Source organism: Leptonychotes weddellii, chromosome 5, assembly GCF_054177405.1.
Source record: "Leptonychotes weddellii isolate Sample4059 chromosome 5, ASM5417740v2, whole genome shotgun sequence".
NCBI lineage: Eukaryota > Metazoa > Chordata > Mammalia > Carnivora > Phocidae > Leptonychotes > Leptonychotes weddellii.
The window spans coordinates 83,252,338-83,273,374 of NC_138373.1; the positions used below are offsets into that span (position 1 = coordinate 83,252,338).

Consider the following 21,037-nt stretch of genomic DNA (forward strand, 5'->3'; position numbering starts at 1 on the left):
TACTCCTTGATACTTCTATGGCTAACCATTCTCCCAGCCACACAGACTCCAAAGTTACATTTTTTTTTAATTTTATGTTATTATGTTATGTTAATCACCATACATTACATCATTAGTTTTTGATGGAGTGTTCCGTGATTCATTGTTTGCGTATAACACCCAGTGCTCCATGCAGTACGTGCCCTCTTTAATACCCATCACCAGGCTAACCTATCCCCTCACCCCCCTCCCCTCTAGAATCCTCAGTTTGTTTCTCAGAGTCCATAGTCTCGCATGGTTCATCTCCCCCTCCGATTTCCCCGCCTTCATTTTTCCCTTCCTACTATCTTCTTTTTTTTTTCAAAGTTTCATTTTTATCACTTATATCCTCTAAAGCTTTACTACTCAAAATGTCCTAGGATCAGTGGAGTAACATCCATCAGCGTCACCTGGGAGTTTATTAGAAATGCAGAATTTCAGTGATTCAGTTGGTTAAGTGCCTACCTTAGGCTAAGGTTATGATCCCAGGGTCCTGGGAAGGAGTCCCAGTGTCAGGCTCCCTGCTGAGCAGGGAGCCTACTTCTCCCTCTCCCTCTGCCCCTCCCACCTGCTCATGCTCTCTCTCAAATAAATAAAACCTTAAAAAAAAAAAGACATGCGGAAGTTCAGATCTCACTCCACCTGTACTAAATCAGAATCTGTATCTTTACAAGGTTCCCAGATGATTCACATGCATATTAATTCCTAAGGAGCACTACTCTAACTTTTAGAGGAAAGGGATTTTCTTTCTTACCTTACCTTAGCCTATCTTCTTACCTTAGCCTATGGTGGGTACTCAGGTCCTTGTTCAGTATCTGCCTATGTATGTAATTGTTTCCCCTGGATATTGACCTAGTTTGCATCCTTTCCCTCTTGCCTTCTACACATTCCTTTAAAGCAGTTACTTTCTCTTCAGCATCATCAATGTCTCCTCCTGATCATCTCCATCAGCATATGTGTTCTGCAAATGGTTTGTTAGTTGGCATCACGGGAAACCAACAAACCTGATTTTAGCAGGACACTCCAGGGGTGTCCGCATCCTGGAATCTGACATGAGCACTGTAGGCGGTATTGCCCCTGCAAACTCAAACCTACCGCAACCACTGCTGCACCAGAAAATGTCTCTCCTGATTCCCACTTTCCTCCATCCTAGCTCCAGATTTCCCATCCAAGTGGGTCTGATTGGTGAAGCATGTGTCATGTGCCCACATCCTACCTGACAGGGAGGCTGAGAAAATGAGTGTCTGACATTTTCACCTTGCACAATAGAAGGAAGGCTTTGTCTCCCACCAAGATTCATAATGCCATAATTCATAATTTAGGGAATTTTAGGAATTCCCTAAAAATGAAAGGGTTCAGATGTTACTGAAAGGCCAAAAAATAATAGCACACTTCCACCACACTCAAGCATCTAATCTTTAAAAAAATTTTTTTTCATTTTTCCTTGCCCCCTTTTAGTGAAATGTAGTGAAGCTAACTTAAAAATGCTATCTGCACTTGTCTTTATTTCCTCATATCCTATTCACTTTCAACCCACTCCAATCTAGCTTATGTCCTCAAAAACCATCATATTTCCAAATCCAGTGCACACTTGCTGGTGCTCATCTACCATGACCTCTCAACGTGGTTGGATATTCTGCTGGCTTCCTCAGCCTCATGGTCTCCAGGAATTTCTCTTTTCTTTCTGGTATCTTCACCTCAACTTGCTTTGCTGGCTCTCCCTTTGCTCATTTCTGCATGTTTGTTTTCATAGCTCTGTCCCTGCTTCTCTTCTTTAATTCCATTCACTCTCAAAGTGTTCTCGTTCAATCCCTTTCCTGCCTTAAAATTCTTACAATTCTTAAATTTGACAATTTCTGCCCTTAGAAAAAAATCTGTAGGCTGGTGACCTCTTTGCTGAGCTGTGTAGAGTTTTGCATTTCCAACTGCCTACTTCACACTTCAACTTAGATCCTTAATGTATGTTTTAATCTTAATATTGAAATTTAATTCCCCTCTCTAAACTGGAGTCTCCCAATTTCAGTAAATGGCTTTATCATAACCAATGTTTAAGCCAGAAGCCCAAGACACATCCTTGATTTGTTTTTCTTATACGCTCTTATCCCATTTATCCACAGGTTCTGAATTTTCTACCTCCAACAAACATCCCAAATTCATTTACAGCTCTCCATTCCCTGCAAGTCCCACCCAAGTCTAAGCGATCATCGTCTTTTGCTTATGACCATGTTTCCATATGAACCATTTCTTCCTCTCTGACCTCATTTCAAAGTACTCTCCCTTATCACCCCATGACCACTCAGTTTGGCCTCATTGGTCTCCCTATTCCTCAAACAAGCCAAGCTCTTTGCCATCCCAAGATTTTGTTTTTCTTTCTTCTGCCTGTTTCACTAATTCTCACTCTGATTCATCTCATGTCTGACTCTACCTGATCTTTCCAGAACCCCCTCAATTGCTGCCTTCCCTAAAGTAACCCAGCACTTATCACATCACCTCACTTATTTTTACTTTATAAAGCATTTAAAACATTTATAATTACCTAATTTACCTGTTGACTAGTTTACAGAATTTCTCCCCTGACCAGAAGATAAGCTTGATCACAGCAAAGACCATGTCTTTTTAATGCATGGCTGTGTCCCTTGAACTAGAAAGAAAAATGTCTGATACATAGTAGGCATTCAATAAATGTTTGTTAAATAATTGAATGGATACATAAGTGAAGGAGTGATGTTGAATTCCATTGAGATTCCCTAACATTTTTATTTCTACCCATTTGATTCATGTTTAGTCATCAGTGATAGCTTGATAACTAGCTACCCAAGACAAGTTCACTTATTTATTCATTTACTTTTGATTCAGCCTGGGCTTTTTAATCATTTTCTCTACTACTAATAATAAATACTTTGGGAAGCTAGTGGGAAAAGCAAAAACAATGATGCTGATATATTCAGAATATCTCCTGGCTGATGTGGTCAGTATGTAAATAAGTGATGTCCACTCATCAATCATTTCTTTACTTCCTGCGAACGAATCTCCCTGGAAAAATTGTCAGATCCTCTCAATCTTGAATACTGACAAGAAGTCCCTATGGACTCCCTAACTCTACTGAAGATCAGGAGGGGTCCTTGACACTAAGATTTAAAAGCCCCACTCTCAGAAAAGGATTAGAAAACTGACAGGTAAAGTTACAGTTATCGCAGGCTCTGGAAAGGAGGTGAACATGAAGGTAAGTAAAAGTTTTATTTAGTCGAGACTTTTAAGCTATTTATAAAAAGCTTTATAGCTTTTTACCTATTTTACCTTTAATAAGCATTTTATAGGCTAAAGGATATTTAAACAATATGCCTTAAAATATCAGAATCATTTGATTTTGCTACAAAAAAAATCACTCATTTTGGGTGAAGTAATGAAAGTAACATATTTCTAAATTTTTTTTTTAAGAAGAGAACTCTTTTGTGGATTAACTAGAAGGTAGCCTCAGGAATCCCCCTCTCCCCCACATACTAAGTATTATTAAAACAGAGCATATTGAAAAGTTAGGAAGTTTGTAATTGTCCAGGTGTCACGGAAGTAGAAGATCCTACAGGCACAGAAATTACTTTCTTTGATCTTCTCTTGTAGGGACTCAGAAGTCTGGTGGCAACAACCTTGGCTCTTTTTCTAGTGTTTTCTTTCTTAGGAAATTCCAGCAGTGCACCACAGGTAATCAAACGCAAAAACTGGGGCTCCTGGATGTTCTTTCTTTTCCTTCTTTTCCTTTCCTTCCTTTTGTTTCTTCTCTTTCTTCTCCCTCCCTCCCTCTCTTCCTTTCTTTTTTTCTAACAGAGGACTGGGCTACAATGTCTTGCTAACTGCTTTTCTCTTCTCCCTGGGTTGTAGGGACTCGAGAGAAGGAACTGGACTCCCCAATCTATGCTCTACCTGAAGGGTGCACGTATGTTCCAAATACTTTGCTCTTCCTACAGCAATAAAGGAGGATCCTTCGGGGTGCATGAATCCACGGGATAGATGTGTGGGGAGAGAATAATATTGAGTGTGTTCCCTTAAATAATCGAGGTCAGCCTGGTCTTGGTCAAAGAAAAGGGGCAGTAGAAGAGAAAGACTCCCTGATTATTAGAACCTTTCCATTCTGAACTGGAGGGTTGCTGGCTCTTGACGCACAGGAAGACTCCGGAGTAGCCTGGGAAACACCGCAAGGACCCTTGAACCCGACCACTGCTCCAAAGCCCATTCCCCGCGGCGGGCAGGGCGCGGGCAGGACGCGGGCAGGGTGCAGCAGGTGCAGGCAGGGCGCGAGCAGGACTCGGCAGGGCGCGGGCAGGCGTGGGGACAAGGCTCGGCGCTGGCAGCGCAGGGGTAGGGGACAAGGCTCCGTGCGGGCAGCGCAGGGGTAGGGCGCGGGCAGGGCGCTTGGTGCAGCCTGGGGTTGCACTCCCAGCGCCGGAAAACTGGCAGTGCAGCCCGGACCCCGGCCGCCGCCGCCCCACCCCTCCGGGCCTGGGGACTCACGGCGCGGAGCCCAGGTTAACCAGGATCGTTGAGCACCTGGCAGCCGCTGAGCCCCGCGTCTCGCCTTTGCAGAGGGGCGTCCCTTCATCTCGGACCAGAGCCGGAAGAAGGACCTCTCCGACCGGCCGCCGCCCGGTGAGTGAGCGAGGGAGGAGGAGGCCCGTGCGGCGACTCACAGCAGGATCCAGCGGGCGGGGCGCGCGCCCCAAGACAGCGGCTCCCCTCCGCGAGGGCCGCGACTCCGGGGACGCCCTGGGAGAGAGCCAGCCAGGGCCGAGCTTAAGCTGGCGGCCGCGGCGCCCTGCACTATTGAGCGACTGAGGCTGGAGCTGAGGTTCCCGAAGCTGAACAACTCGGTCTCGGCTGTTCCGACCGCCCTCTGGCCGCCGGGTGTGCAGAGGTCCCCGGGGGAGTTATCCAGGGACAGGCCAGGCCTGGGGGTTCACCTTCCAGGAGTGAAGGAGGGCGAGCGAGAACGGTGCAACTGCCCCTAAAATGTACCTCCCCGTTTATGCCAAGACCTTTAAACGGTTTCCTCTTAAATGTTTTTGTTGTTATTAAAGTAGTGATTTACCTGGAAACTTCAAGTGTACTCCCCTATTGCATTACTAGAAGGGCTATAAAGCAGTTAAAAACCAGAAATTGTTAACAGGTAGGGGCCATTAAGAATAGGGCCAGGGACTGTTATGTGCTCTAAGCGTGGCCAGGAATGTAATTATTATTTCAAACAGCTTTGGACGGAATGGAAGAGGAAGTTGCCCAGGCTCCCAGGAGTATCCATTACATCTCAATGTTTCTGCCCAGACATTCAATTTTAAGCTCTGAAGGATGAAATTATTCAGAGTTCTTTACCTCAATTTACCCTCCTTTTGTGAAATTCTCTGTAGAGTTTAAAATCTCTTCCATACCTGTAATACACACCATAACCAATTGTAAGTAACATCCACAGGAACTATAAAATGTTTAAATTCCTAAAAATCAGTCTTCTGTGTGTGTGTGTGGGGGGGGTGATTTGCTAAGGGATCAAAAATCTATTTCATAAAGGTTTTTCTATTTGGAGCATATCAGAACAGGAATATTTAAATGCTAATAGAATCTGTATATACTTTTGTTTCTCCAGAGAGACGCAGCCCAAATCCCCAACTACTAACTCTTCCAGAAGCAGCAGCTCTGCTCTTGGCTTCCTTGCAGAAACCACAAGAAGGTACAAGTATAGTGACTTATTTCAGCTGCAGGACAGGGAAGCTTTAATCACTTTTGGGATTCTGTGTTGAATACAACAAAGTTGCTTTTACTCAGATTTTTAAATATAATTAACAGTTGCCCCTGGCTCCAGAAACTCAGACAGGTTTATTATATAAACACTAGTACATTTCTCATTAAAGTGAGTCCCCAGAAACATAAAAACATTTCCTTGATGACACTGGGGAATTTCATATTAATTTCATAATCCAGAGCCTATTGTAATCTTATTTCACTTAGAACCAAATGACTGAACCAAATGAAATTGCTGAAAATGACTTATTTTTATTTGCAAATATAGCAATATTATATGGTACATCCTAATAGATATGGACCAGTTCTGATTCTAAGCCTGTGTGATTTTTATTATACAGCTTCTTCTATACGAAGATTAGGTGTACTTTTCAAATAGAGACACTGTCCATGGGGCACTGAAACCACTAGTTGAATTAAAGCATCTTGGTAATAGATAAGCCAGCGCTTTGGGGTATGTAGCAGACAGGGTTCAAATCCTGGTTCTGCTGCTTTACTAGCTGGATGATCCTGAGTCTTAGTATCATTATTGGTAAAATGGAATAATGATACCCATGTGCACGATTGCTATGAGAGCCGATTGAAACAAGGTACATAATTTGAATTACTATTAACAATAGAGGTCATCAAAGCATAATAAACAGACCTAGAGTTTTCCCTCTCAAAATTGTAGTAATGCCATATTGTGACATAATTTAAATGCTTAAACATTTTTTTTATTTTTTATTTTTTAAGATTTTATTTATTTATTTGAGAGAGAGAATGAGAGACAGAGAGCATGAGAGGGAGGAAGGTCAGAGGGAGAAGCAGACACTCTGCCGAGCAGGGAGCCCGATGCGGGACTCGATCCCAGGACTCCAGGATCATGACCTGAGCCGAAGGCAGTCGCTTAACCAACTGAGCCACCCAGGCGCCCCTAAATGCTTAAACATTTTAAAAATGTATAGCAAGTGGTCTGGTCGTCAAAGCACAGGTTGCTGCTGGCCTAGTGCTCTGAGACTTACGCTAATGAAGAAGATATATATATCCTTGGTGCCCAGTATTGAAGGGGCCATGCAGGGAGAAGAGAGCAAAGGGTACTTTCTGGCTTCAAGCCTATGGTTTTCTTGTGAAAAAGATACCGATGAGAAGCAAATGCAAGAGAGTGGCATTGGGGGTCCTCTGAATTCAGAGCAAGGCCAGGGCAGCTGTGGGTGGGGAGAGGGGATTACATGCACTTATGCCCGTGAGATGCCAGCTACTGGCAGGCAGACGAGAAAGCAGATTAAGGCGAAGCAGGAATGAGAACGACCCTTGTAGCAAAAAGATAGGGTGAGGAGCACCTGGGTGGCTCAGTCAGTTAAGCGTCTGCCTTCAGCTTAGGTCATGATCCCAGGGTCCCTGGGATCAGCCCTGCTCAGCAGGGAGTCTGCTTCTCCCTCTGCCCCTCCCCCCACTTGTGCTTTCGTGGGTGCTCTCTCTCAAATAAATAAATAAAATCTCAAAAAAAAAAAAAAGATAGGGCGAGCAGTCAGTGGAATAGCAGAACGCAGAAGGAGGGGTTATGTTAGAGCTAGGACTATGATTACCTGTTACTATTACTACTACTACCTGGAGCTAATAGTTGTTGAGGGCTTACAATAATACAGGGGGCCAGGCACTGTTCTCAGCATGTGATACGCATTAATACATTTAACCCTCATAGTGACCCTGGGAGGTAAGCACAGTATTATCCACACTCCAGGCGAGGAAATAGAGGCACAGAAAGATGAAGTAGCTTGTCCGCTATTACATAGCAGGTACGTACTGGAACTGGGATGAAGAATGAAGGTAATTTACTCTTTGAGAATCAGTAAGATGCCCTCTGGATTGGCAGCAGAGTGATGACATGGTGAAGGAGGATGGATCTGATCGTGGCACAGAGAGTAACATTAAGAACTGTAACAATAGCTACAATATAGGAAGGTCAGCTGTATGTCAGATATGAATGTGCATTTTTCTAGCTCAGAAAACTGAAACTTCATGAGGTGTATTTACTTTCCTAAAGTCAGGCCGTTAGTAAGAAGTGATGTTGGGATTTTAATTCAGGTCCACATGACTCTACAGCTCTCTTCATTATGCCATGCCAGCTCTCAAATGCATTGTTTCCAAGAGGAAAGACCCATAGAGGGGAATTAGGAAGAAGCCAAGGAACATGACAGGAAACCACAGGAGTGAGGAGATGATGTGCAGCCAGCCAGTCGGTGGGAATCGATGGGGAGGCTCAACTCTGAGGGATCCTGGAGGGAAGAATAAATAACATGGATAGCTATTTACTGAAGGGATAAAAGGAAATCGAGAGTCAAGCACATTTTGAAATGGTGATGCTGGTGATGAATGAACATTTCTGTGGATATAATTAAGGTTCAGTTTGAGATAACAGAAATGGTCCAGTGAGTAAAAGTGTGTAGGTCAGTGGTTCTCAACTATCCATCTATGGATGGGTTCCATCTGAGTTAACTGAAGAGCTTGCTCAAAATACAGATTTCTCAGCCTTAGACCCAGAGATTCTGATTCTTTAAAAGTTGAATGAGCCTCAGAATCTGTATCCTTGAGAAGTTCCCCCAAATGATTCTGATGATCAGTCAGATTTGGGAACAACTGGAAAGTCAGAGCCAGTTAATAAAGGCTGAAATCGTGAAAATGGAAATCTCTTCTAGGCCTCAGATATAGCAGGAGAAAGGCAGATGATAAAGGATTCACCTATGAATACCTAGAGATGGAGGGAAAAGGAAGACAGTCCTATCAGTGAAGGGACATTTCAAGGAGAAGGCAGCAATGTAAGAGGAGAACCAGAATAACAGCATATCCAGAAATCAAGATGGAAAGTTTTAAGAGAGGAGTGATTAAAGCATCACATGTAGGGCGCCTGGGTGGCTCAGTCGTTAAGCGTCTGCCTTCGGCTCAGGTCATGATCCAAGGGTCCTGGGATCGAGCCCCGCATCGGGCTCCCTGCTCAGCGGGAAGCCTGCTTCTCCCTCTCCCACTCCCCCTGCTTGTGTTCCTGCTCTCGCTCTCTCTCTGTCAAATAAATAAATAAAATCTTTAAAAAAAAAAAAAAGCATCACATGTAGCCTAATGGTTAATGAGAGAACAGAAATCAGCAGGAAAGGAAGATCATGTTGGCTACGAGGGGTCATTGAAGAGCAGTTCACAGGATTTCCGCTCAGCTCCTGCTCAGTGATACTATTTGTTCCTGCCATGCCCCTTCTGAAGCCTTGTTGAGAGGGAATTTGGGACAAGAAGAAAGGGAGTACTAGCTAGCATGGCTCTCAGAACTCTTGCAATGAAAAGGTGAGAAATAGTTGGTAATGGGTGGAGGATGCTACAGCCAAGGCACTCTTTTCTAAATTCAACATTTGGCACCCCTACTGTTTGTTGAAATTCGTAGAAGGAGAGTGCTGGTGAAGATGGATCGGAAGAGAAATTTTAGATTTAGTTGCTGGGAAGATGTGTGGAGTTAGGGGGAAAAAAAAGTGAGCTAGAATGGAAAGGGAGGAGCTAATTTTAAAGAGGGGAAGAAGGATTTTCATTAGCCACTTTAGGGAAGGCTCCAGAAAACCAATGTTGCACTATATGTTAACTAACTAAAATTTAAATTAAAAAAAAAGAAACTTTAGGGAAGAGTGTGTGATTATAGGTCCCAATTTCAAGTCTTTTTGTGGAAAAGAAATGTAATTTTTTAATCACTGAAGTGTCCAGAGCAGCTTGTTTCTGCTGATGAAATAAGGAAACAGAATCTTACTCGTTTAAATTGATGGAAAAGTGTTTAATTTCCATATGATATATTCATTACTAGCCACCTTTAACATTTTCATTCTAAAGTCCCTAAGCATTATTTGGTAGGCTCTTATTTTATATAGTGAGTTTTTATTTTAGTGACCAATGTCCAAGGATGCCCTTCTTATTGAGTTTTTTTTTTCCTTTAAAGAGCAGCCCATCATCTGTCATATTCTAAAATGTGCTAGTAATTCAGGTTAAAATGTAACTCAGACATTCAAATTATATTGTAACTAACTAAAGGAATGTGGTTTTATCTAAAGATAACATTAGAGAAAGTTAGGAGAGGCATTTTCCTCTGGCAACTCCCTCTCCCTACCTTTGGTAGGTTTTAGCTCTTCTACCCATTGTTACAGTCCCAAGAACCTGCTATCATCTGACTCCTTAGCCACTTTGTCCCGGAAGGGATACCTCATGCTCTAAAGTTTTCCAATCCCATGCAGCTCACAAGTATCCCTTCCTTTTGTCTCATTTGTTCCCCAGGCCTAGTCTAGCTCAGCTAATAAGAGAATATGTGCAAAAGTGTTCCAGTGTCATCTTTTCCAAGTAACATGCATTGTTCACAGGAAACATGGAGGCCGTACCTTGATGAACCTGAACGGTTCTAATGGTGGATATTTAAGATATAATGAGACACACTGAGAGCAAGACATACGGCCTTTTCAGATTTCTACCAAACATACCACGTTATAGTTTCATTCATTCTGGAGAATCAGATGTGAAATGTGAGTTCCCCTATGTGTCTTGAGCTGAGGAGGAAGATTTTTAAACCAAATCAATCGAAACACTTTTTTGGATTCTCAGTAGCAAAGTGCAGTAGTTAACATAATTTAGGAAACTAAATGTTTATTTCTTGAAGTTCTCTTCATCTTATCTTTTCCCCTTTTAAAACACAGAGAAGTGTGTTTATTTTATGCACCTTTTTTTCCTTACAGCTGGAGAAGAAACCTTTGATCAAACGAGAGTCCTAGAAGACAGTCTACTAAACTGGTGAAAATAGACCAACTTACATTCGAATACAGTTCCATTCCTGCTGAAAACATAAAGCATGTAAATAAAGTCCTTGGACCCTTTTTAATTCCATTGTAATGTTAGGAACATGCATAACCAATTTTATTCTTTCCAGAAGTAAAGGTAATGTAGGGTTCTTAGCTGGGGACATCATGGCCTTCTTTCATTGCTTCAGGTCCTGTTTAGGTCACCTTGTGTCTTACTCCCATTTGTAATTATAAGGCTAGAGACTCTTTAGAGTGTGTTTTCTTTTTGTTACAGCAAGTATCCATCTTGATCTAGTGAGTCTTAGTTGTTGGCTTTTTCATTCCTTTACCCCTTGCATTGTCTTGCACTCAGCAGCGAATCTCCCTCTCCTTTTCTGCCTTTTTCCCATCTCCATCGGGGGTGAGGGGAGAAGCATGGCAAGATGGGAAAGAGTAGAGTGTGTTCTCTTAGCAGTTCCTCTTGGAGACGGAAGTTGTTAAGAAGGGAAGAGGGAGGGAGGTGACTGGGAAGAAGCCCGTGATAAGAACACTTCACTGTAGTTGCTGAAGGAGGGAGAGGGTGGATCTGTGAGGCTGGTAGAAGGTTCCATAGTGGGGCGCTCCCCTTTATGCTCTTTGGGGATCTCCCTGAATTCAGGGGGTTACTGGGAAATAAGCAGATGGAGACACACTCTGCTCTTCTGTACATTGTACAAAAGGAACAAACCAGTTTTTCAGAGGTAACTCATGTTCCACAGCTAAACAGACACAAAGACTCTGCTTACTCTAATTGACTAGAGCTCTAGGCTTTATTTTACATTAAAACGTTAGATAAAGGCACCCCGATAACATCAGTACTCGGTGATATGCCTCATCTGCTCCTTCTAAGACTTTTAAAACTATCTGAAAAAATACACACACACACACACACAGTGAGCATAATAACCTATTTATTTGGAGTTACAATATGATCAACATGTTAATTTTTTTGACCTAGTTAGTTGAGAGTTGTTATTGATAAATGTCATAAGTGGAAAGTATTGTTAATTCTTACTGTCATCAGTATATAGCCATTATTAAAGAATATCTTTATGGGAATGTATCTGTACCTAGGAGTTACAATTTCACTGTGTTATGAAGTCAAAACCCTGCTTGTAAGATTTGTCTGTATCTTGTATCGTAATTGAATAATGAAACTATATTCAAGTCATTGTCACACTGATCTCTTCCAAAAAATAATATGCTAGCATTAAAAAATATGTGGTATCATAATAGGCACTTGTCATTTATTATGATTTGATTTAAGTGGATTTTCTAGATAGTGCATATGTCCAGTTTATTGAGATTTTACTCCTCTGACATAGAGGTGTACATACTGGCTATTTAAACATTATGCTTATTCCAAGACTGTTTAAAAAACCCCAACACATGAAACAATTCTTCCCACAACTAAATAGAACAATCTCAAGTCTTTCACACTAAAACAGAGTTTTTAAAAACCTTCTAAATGGCCAACAACTATTAAAATAATTCAGTATCATATTGGAAGACTATTAGTATTGTATATAATACCAAGTATTATAGGTGCTTGAATTCCTTGAATGTTGTTCTGCCATACAGATGTGCTGATTAACATAGGAGTTGCAGGCCACCTGGGTGGCTCCGTTGGTTAAGCATCTGCCTTCGACTCAGGTCATGGTCTCAGGTCCTGTAATCGAGTCCCATATCTGGCTCCGTGCTCAGTGGGGAGTCTGCTTCTCCCTCTCCCTCTGCCTCTCCCCCCACTCATTCTTTCTCTCTCTCCTCTCTCTCAAATAATAATAAAAAAAAATCCTAAAACAGCAACAACAAAAAAAGCATAGTAGTTGCATACAGTCCCCTTTGCCCGGCTGCTATAACATTGTCTCTCTTGGGATATCTTTGCAATTCTCTTTATTTCCATCTTTTTCAAAATTGAAATGAACAAAAGATGGTCACATTGTATGGCTTGTATTTTAAAACTGGGAAATACGCCCCCGCCAGGCAAACCCATGTACTTGAATATCGCTACCTCAGGTGGGACTTGCAGCCCCTTTGAGCACAGCTCCTGTAGCTCTTCCCCTCTTTGGGTGGGAATCCTTCCTTCCCTGTGGCTATCTGCCTTCCACCTTGGGCTCTCAATTACTCTTTGTTTCCCTGGGTTTCCCCAGTGGATACCTCCTCTCCCCTGACAGCACCATTATGACCCCAAGAGAGGAGAGAAAGCAGAGGCCCCCGCCCGTTAAAAATCAGCCTCCAGGGGCACCTGGGTGGCTCAGGTGGTTGGGCGACTGCCTTCGGCTCGGTTCATGATCCTGGAGTCCCGGGATCGAGTCCCACGTCGGGCTCCCTGCTCGGCGGGGAGTCTGCTTCTCCCTCTGATCCTCCCCCTTTCATACTCTCTGTCTCCCGTTCTCTCTCTCTCAGATAAATAAATAAAATCTTTTAAAAAAAAATCAGCCTCCAACTAACATTTCCCCTTTATCTGGTTAGGAGAAATGAAAGTCTATATCCTATCCACCTTGAGTTACATTGTTTTGCTTCAGCCTCAGGAGAAAGGGAAGTTGGGAATGTAACCAGTTGGTCTCCTCCTACTGGACTATGAATTCCTTTAGTAAGAGTTTATTTAGAATATGATCTGATCCTTATAACCACCATGTGAAGCCCTCACTTGTATCCCCCACATGACTTCACAGAAGTGTATCCTCACCCTTTGGACCTCCCCAAGTGCCTTTGACCAGTCCCTCTCCTGAGTCCTCCTTGTGCCCTGGGAAACTATTAGCAGAGCACTTGTAACATTTTATCTTCTCATCAGTATATGTAAAACCAGCTCTGTTCACCCTAACTCTTAACATGGAAGGCAGGGTGGGACAATGCATAAAAGTCTTCTGTCGGCTGGTCAGGCACACATTAACTATTTTCTATAGTTCCTATACTCCAACTTATGCAAACGTACATTCTTTAAAAACATCATCTTTATGTACCTCTATTTCTCCCAATGAGACCACTCATTTTTGCCGCTACTGTGTATAAGGCACTGTGCTAGAAACAGAGTCATCTACTAACGATCCTTATCTGTTGCTCCTCACCCGGCTTTGTCAGTCTTGGGGAAGGACGAAGAAAGGACTGGAGCAAGGGGATAGAGTCCAGTGGCAGCAGCTGTCTGAATGGAGGAGCGAGTGCAGGGTAGAAATATGCCACTCAAAACCAGGTGTTTGCAGGTCTGTGAATTTCCATTTGCTCTTTTGTTTGTACTTTGTTACAGTCAGATGGTATAGCGCAGATGGTAACATTTTCCCATCATTAAGTTGAGAAGTGACCTTGTAAATATGCGTTAATATGTATCAGGATCTGGATTTAAGGTAGCTTTTTTTTTCTTATGGATTTTGATTGTGGGCAAAGCTAGATAGAAATTCATGGTTCTGAAGCATGTGAAACATGAACATAATCACTGAAGACAGAATTATTTAAAATATGTACGTAGTGCACGTTCAGGGCTCAGATCAGGATCCTTCACAGGGAAAATGGGAGGCTTGGTTGGTAGATATAGCAGCTGTATAAATACTAAGCACAGGATTATGGTGATGATAATTTAAAAATAAACACTAGCAAATGAAAATTCTTATTGCTTAAGCTAACATTTTAAAAACATTTCTGGTCTTCCTCCTTTAATGGACATTCTTCCTCTTGCCTAAATTTACTGGGGAAAAGGAGTAGGGGAAAATAACTTGGATTTTATTAGAAATTCCAAATTGTCATTCACTTAATCTTCTCCCCTTCGTAGGCAGAGAATAAATCCCGTTGTAACACGTAAAAGAAGAAAATGGAATTTGTAGCATGTTCATTTCTTTAGATAATCACTCTTACTCTGTTCCGACACGCGTGGAATTCAGTTCTTGTATTCACCATGCAGCTTTTTCTTCCCACGAGGAAGACGGCCCAGAGAAAATGGCGACTTGATATTTAACCGATCCCTTTCAGCTTCCTCTTCCTCATTGTATCGCTCATCCTCTTCTTCATCTTCCACATCACTGCTTTGAGGACTAGAGACCTGAGACCCTGAAGGGGAAGGTGGAACTGAGGAAGGCCTGGGGTATTTAAATCCTTCAGTCTGCCAAAGACAAAAATAAGTCACAAACATTATAATGATATAAACACTTTGCATGTGCATTTGATACAAAACATAGTTGGATATTTTTTGTGGTCTGTTCATGGGCTATTATTATTTTTGATTCCTTTTGATTCTGGTACCACCAAATTCAAGAGAGATTCGTTAAATAAATAGCTTTCTTTTCTTATGCACTGAAATGTGCCAGGTGCCATATGTATTTATGTATGTATAAATATATATAATCTTATTTAATCCTTGTAACAACACCAATAAATGTGTTTTTCCCATTTATAGGAGAAAATTGAGGGTTAGAGAGACCAGATGACTTGCCCAAGGTCATGCAGCATGTAAGTGGTAGAGCAAAGATTTGTACCAGGGCTGTGATCACTCCCTAGCCTTTAATATCAACTGTCATGTTACACTGCTCATATTGGCAGTCCCTATGTCACTTTGCAGATTTGCTCAACAAAATTACAGAACATGGGTATCGTGGACATGCCATGGACAACCACCATTGGAAAGAATCCTGGAAGCCAGGCCACTTAGTTGACTCTGAAATTCCACCAGTTACTTTTATTTCAGTGCATGAGCAAATGTCACTAGGTTTTAATCGAATTGCCTTTCTACCTAAGATTCACTGAGATAACTCATTTGATCAATGAGTGCGAAGCACAATTATGGGTCAGGCACCAAAATGCCACTGAGGAAACAAAGAAGAAAAACATGATTCTTGCCCTTCGAGAGAGCACATGTTTGACTGGGGAAGAGAGCTGTATAAAATAGTTGCAGCACTTGTCACTCTGTATTTCAATTACTTGTGTTCATTATTATCACGTCATACCCATACAATCATTTCAACGTTCAGATATTTGGCCTGAAAGCAATAAAAAAAAATAAATTAAAAAAAAAAAAGGAGCTGATTCATGCACTTAGGACCTGGCTCAAAGTAGGAGTTCAATACTTAGTAATTGAATCATTTGAATAAATGGATGAATATAGCTGAATTAATATCAAGTCGAGCGACTGCCTCTAAACAAGCTAAGCCATTAATCCTGTTACAATCCTGAGCATGAAAGTTGGAATTTGTATTCTGAAGGGTTTTCAAAACCCTGTCACCTTCTGCATGAGCAAATTTTACCTTGGGCTAACTTTTGAGATCTGTTTCCCTTGACACTTGATATAGATGGAACATAAGTTGTGCAAAATTGATTATGGTAAAAGGGACTCCTGATTGGGAAATCACATCTGAACTCAGAGATTTATAAATACTCGATGAGGATCTACAGCTTTTGGGAATCCCTGAATTGGATGACTCTCGTACTTGTGCATATTCCTCGCGGAGGCCATGGACGCTGCTGATCTGTGGAGATTTACATGAGATCTTGGCTCCCTGGGGCATGAAACTACTAAGCTAGGATAGATCTCATACCTAATGATAGGGATCTCATCTTTTTGCACGTAAGCTTTCGCCTGGTGGGCAGTGGGGGGGGGGGGAAGGGGAGGGGGCAGGGGCGGGCAAAGAGGTGTGCTTTGGGACCGCTGTGTAGACTGCTGTAAGGACTGATCCCGCTGCAGAGAAATGTCTGACGCTGTCCTACTTCAAGCTGTGTTTCCTATCTTATATCCTTCTAAGTGAATGTGATGGCAAGTAGCCTATGCTCACCTCATGAATGTAAATGTCTAACAGAGCTTCAGAAGAAGACTCCCTGCTGGGCACTGCTGACTGGTACATAAATACTCATCCAGTCCAATTCCTCCCGTGGTTCCTGAATTCACTCTATGTTACTGTTGCCAAGTAGTTACCTGATATTTAAACATTTCCTTGGATAGCGAATTCACCTGCTGTTAAAGCAGGCCAGTTCATTTTTCAGCAGCTCCCGAGAGAATGGGTGTCTAACACAGAGGTTTCAAGTACTAAGGCAGGGAGAGTTTTAATGTGGAAGTGCTTCTCCAATTACATGAATTAGCTGACCATCGGCTCATCCGCTAAATAAGGCTAACTCGGAATCAAGGGCTTTGACTTGGTCTGACTTGTCGGTTCCTCTATTCCTTGCTTTAAGGCAACATTATGAAAAAGTATAAAAGTTTCCATCCTTAACTAATGCTAAATTAAAAAGTATTGGTAGGACTTACCATACACAAGAAATTTAGATTTCAAAATAAATACATAATACATAAAATACTTACCGTTGGTGGTGATGTAGGCTCCATATGGAATTTATCTGGAAAAGCTCTACTTAAGGTCAAGTACCTGGCATGCTGATAATACTATGATAGAAAAACCAATTCACAGTTTAAAAAATATTATATATCTCAAGAACCATGTTATTATATAAAATCTTATTCTCCTAGTAAAGTGGCAGAACCTATTCACCCTAAATTTAAGAATCAGAAAAAAAACTGATGGTTTACAGTTTTATTATTTTCCAGTTAATAAGTAAAGAAATACTACAAAAAGTAGAAGGGAAAAGCCATACTGGCCTTACTGAAAACTCTGAATTGTGTGCTAAAACACTGGCTTCATGCTACAGAGAAGCAGTATGATATGGGGAAAAGGGGGTACCTGAGTAATCAGACAAGCTGGACCTAAGTCCTGCTTGAGACCTTAGATAAGAAACATAACTTCTGGGGCGCCTGAGCAGCTCAGTGGGTTGAGCATCTGCCTTCAGCTCAGATCATGATCCCGGAGTCCCGGGATCGAGCCACGCATCATCGGGCTCCCTGCTCAGCGGGGAGTCTGCTTCTCCCTCTGCCCCTCCCCCTGCTCGTATTCTCTCTCTCTCTCAAATAAATAAATAAATAAAATCTTAAAAAAAGAAACATAACTTCTAAGAGCCTTATCATTCTGCTTTCATTGTAAAATAGAGACAGTACAATGAATCACTCAGGGTTGTGATGAGCACTGTCATTAGTATGTGTAGCCACTCGGCAAATGGCAGCATCTATCATTTGTCAGGGAGAGTTTAGTGGCATCTAAGCAGATACAGGATGTGAAGGTAAAGTCAGCTTATTTTTTATTAAATCATCCAGTACTAAGATATATAGACATCTGGGTATTTACAAACCTATTGCATAGTTGAAAGGAGGTATTTCCTGTACTTGTCATTTGAAAACAATATTATTCCCACTCCCACTGTATTTATGGAATATGGTCACATTATTGCTTAGAGTAAAACAAAATAGAAATGTTTCTTTAGATGTTTTCCTCATATTCATGAACCAATAGCTGAAATGCATCAAGTTAAACACTGACAATAGACTAACTAGAAAGATCCCAGCTAGATCCTGACAGACTTGCTGTTATAAGCTCAAACTAAATATGAAAATTTGGGGGTAGGATTTTGCCAGCTCATTTTAAGTAAAAAAAGTACATGAAAACATTGCTTGAGATTTCAACAATTATGGTACAGGGTTGACTTTGCAGATGATGACTAGAATCTATATTTTTATATCCCAGTGGGATTTTCTTTCTTTCTTCTTTTTTTTAAAGTAGCCTCCACACTCAGCACAGCTCAAAAGGCAGGGCTCGAACTCATGACCCCAAGATCAAGACCTGAACTGAGATCAACAGTCAGATGCCCAACCAACTGAGCCACCCAGGGGCCCCAGTCTAGTGGGATTTCTAAAGCGGTTCTCTCCATCCCAAACTTAACTTACTCTGCCCAAGTATCTCCAATCCAGAAGATCGGAGAGCCTCTCAGTTCGGTTTCTCTGAATAATTCTTTGGCGGCGTGACTGTTTGCAAAATCCATAGAGAAACTGAGTCAGCTGATTGCAGGAATCATCCAGAGAGCGGAATCTCCTGTCAACAATGTAAATACCTGAGGAGCACAAAAGCCAAAGCACGGGTATACATAGGGCTAACCTTAGAATGTTTCTTCTCCCATTCCTTATGTTCCATCACAAACCACCACACTCAGTACCCACTCCCTGACTCCCCTGCTGCCTCCGTTTTATCTTTCCCCTTCCAAGGCTGTATTTCTTCTGTGATCTCCTCCTAAGGGTTTACAACTGTCACCAACACACATGCAACACGATGGATCTTGCTAAAAAAATTTGGCAGTAGAGGGATACCCTGGATCAGTGGTTCTCCCCGGGACTGCTCACTAACCACAATCTCTGGGGTAAGACCTGGGGATCAGTGATTTTTAGGCTCCCCAGTGTTCCCACCGTGCAGTCCTGCCTGAGAACCACAGCTCTAGCCTGAGGAAAGAGAACCGTGATGAGGAGACCATAGAAGACCAGGAAATTGGCAATGTGTAGGCAGACAATCCATCCCATCTCGCTTTTCTTGCTGCTAGGCAACACAGACACAGAGATGGTGGTATGCAAATTCTTCTGCCATCTTCAACAATTTAAGTGAATTTTGCTAACGGCACAGACTTTTTAAAATAATGACGCTGACTACTCTATATACTCTAAGGCCATAGTTACTATAACATCAATATATTTAATATTAATAGCATTTTTATCCTATCTATGAACCACATAATTAAATCTACTTTTAATTAAACAAGAAGTATAAACATTACTTTAATCATCAGGATAGCTTTAAAGTTAGGCTCCCTAAAGATCCCGTGTTTGGTTAGAGGTTACTTCTCCCTGCATTGGGTGAATGATGAAAAACCTCACCGTAAGCAGTAGGATCAGCCACGTGCTCCTGCATGAAACAGCCAAAGCCAGAAAGGTTGGTTGTCACACTGGGGATACCCATCACAGTGCATTCAGCTGCCAGGGGAAATAGACAAAGGCTTGGCTTCAGACCCGCTTCTATATCCTCTTATGCACACAGAGGGGGGAAAAGCCCAAGTTGGCCTAGTAATAGCGATATTTATTTTGTATCAGGTACAGTACTAAGCTCTTTACATGTATTAACTCATTTAATCTTCTCAACGACCACGTGAAGTAAGACTGACATTATCGGGGCACCTGGGTGGCTCAGTTGGTTAAGCGACTGCCTTCGGCTCAGGTCATGATCCTGGAGTCCCGGGATCGAGTCCCACATCAGGCTCCCTGCTCAGCAGGGAGTCTGCTTCTCCCTCTGACCCTCCTCCCTCTCATGCTCTCTGTCTCTCATTGTCTCTCTCGCAAATAAATAAAATCTTAAAAAAAGACTGACATTATCTCCATCTTACAGATGAAGAAATTGAGGCACAGAGAGGTTAGATAATTTGCCCAATGTCACAAAGGCAGGGAATGGGGTAGAGGTGGGATTTGAAGCCAGGTGCCCGGCTCCAGGGCTCCTGTTTGGAACTGCTACTCTACCCTGTCTCTCTCATTCTGGCTGGTTTTGTTTTTTGCTCCATTCTAAGCTGTGTCTCTAAGTCTGGTGAGTTTGTGGGTTTGGGACATGAGCAACTCCTCCCGTCGTATTAATCTCCCTTGCCACAAATCCCTCCACTTCCCCAAGTGTCCATTGTACCCATACCCTCCCCCATCTTCTCCCCCCCCGCCAGTCAAAACCTGTTTTTCATAAAATAGTGGATATGTTTCTTTTAAGAAGTATTACCGCTCACAAGGATGTCTGCATTTTTAACAAGGAATTTATATTTGATGATGGAATTAATCTTGGTTGGCTAGTGGGGGTGGGTTAAAAAAAAAGATTTCCCCACTAATCAAGAAGTAATGCAGTTTATTTCTCCAGCTGTTCTGAAACTGTTCCAAAAAAGAGAAAAGGAAGGAAAACTTCCAAACTCATTTTACGAGGCCACCATTACCTTGATCCCAAAACCAGACAAAGACCCCATTAAAAAAGAGAATTACAGACCAATATCCCTGATGAACATGGATGCAAAAATTCTCACCAAAATATTAGCTAATAGGATCCAACAGTACATTAAAAGGATTATTCACCACAACCAAGTGGGATTTATCCCTGGGCTGCAAGGTTGGTTCAACATCCGCAAATCAATCAACGTGATACAATACATTAATAAAAGAAAGAACAAGAACCATATGATCCTCTCAATAGATGCAGAAAGAGCATTTAACAAAGTACAGCATCCTTTCTTGATTAAAACTCTTCAGAGTGTAGGGATGGAGGGTACATACCTCAATGTCATAAAAGCCATCTATGAAAAACCCACAGCGAATATCATTCTCAATGGGGAAAAACTGAGAGCTTTCCCCCTAAGGTCAGGAACGCGGCAGGGATGTCCACTATCACCACTGCTATTCAACATAGTACTAGAAGTCCTAACCACAGCAATCAGACAACAAAAAGAAATAAAAGGCATCCAAATTGGCAAAGAAGAAGTCAAACTCTCACTCTTTGCAGATGATTTGATACTTTATGTGGAAAACCTAAAGACTCCACCCCAAAACTGCTACAACT

The 21,037-nt window shown here is 42.0% G+C and overlaps 2 protein-coding genes across 3 annotated transcripts in view; one reads left to right on the forward strand and one right to left on the reverse strand.

The window, feature by feature from the left end:
• The first annotated feature begins 321 nt into the window (after positions 1 to 321).
• On the forward strand, positions 322 to 11,846 carry SPX (spexin hormone). Of its 2 annotated transcripts, XM_081821322.1 has the most exons (5): positions 322 to 3,717; positions 3,895 to 3,949; positions 4,597 to 4,659; positions 5,645 to 5,728; positions 10,533 to 11,846. In XM_081821322.1, the coding sequence occupies exons 2-5, from the start codon at positions 3,928 to 3,930 to the stop codon at positions 10,589 to 10,591; spliced, it is 228 nt and encodes a 75-aa protein (XP_081677448.1). In that variant the 5' UTR covers positions 322 to 3,717; positions 3,895 to 3,927; the 3' UTR covers positions 10,592 to 11,846. The 2 variants fall into 2 exon arrangements, with proteins under 2 accessions (XP_081677448.1, XP_081677449.1); XM_081821323.1 differs by having other exon boundaries at positions 322 to 3,949.
• A 1,735-nt stretch (positions 11,847 to 13,581) lies between these two features.
• GYS2 (glycogen synthase 2) overlaps positions 13,582 to 21,037 on the reverse strand; it is a 53,211-nt gene continuing 45,755 nt past the window's right edge. Inside the window, exons 13-16 of the mRNA XM_081818938.1 lie at positions 19,336 to 19,431; positions 18,361 to 18,524; positions 16,891 to 16,971; positions 13,582 to 14,703 (exon numbers count right to left, since the gene is read on the reverse strand). Of these exons, the coding sequence (XP_081675064.1) occupies positions 14,482 to 14,703; positions 16,891 to 16,971; positions 18,361 to 18,524; positions 19,336 to 19,431 (563 nt within the window). The 3' untranslated portion in view covers positions 13,582 to 14,481. The remainder of the gene's footprint in view (positions 14,704 to 16,890; positions 16,972 to 18,360; positions 18,525 to 19,335; positions 19,432 to 21,037) is intronic.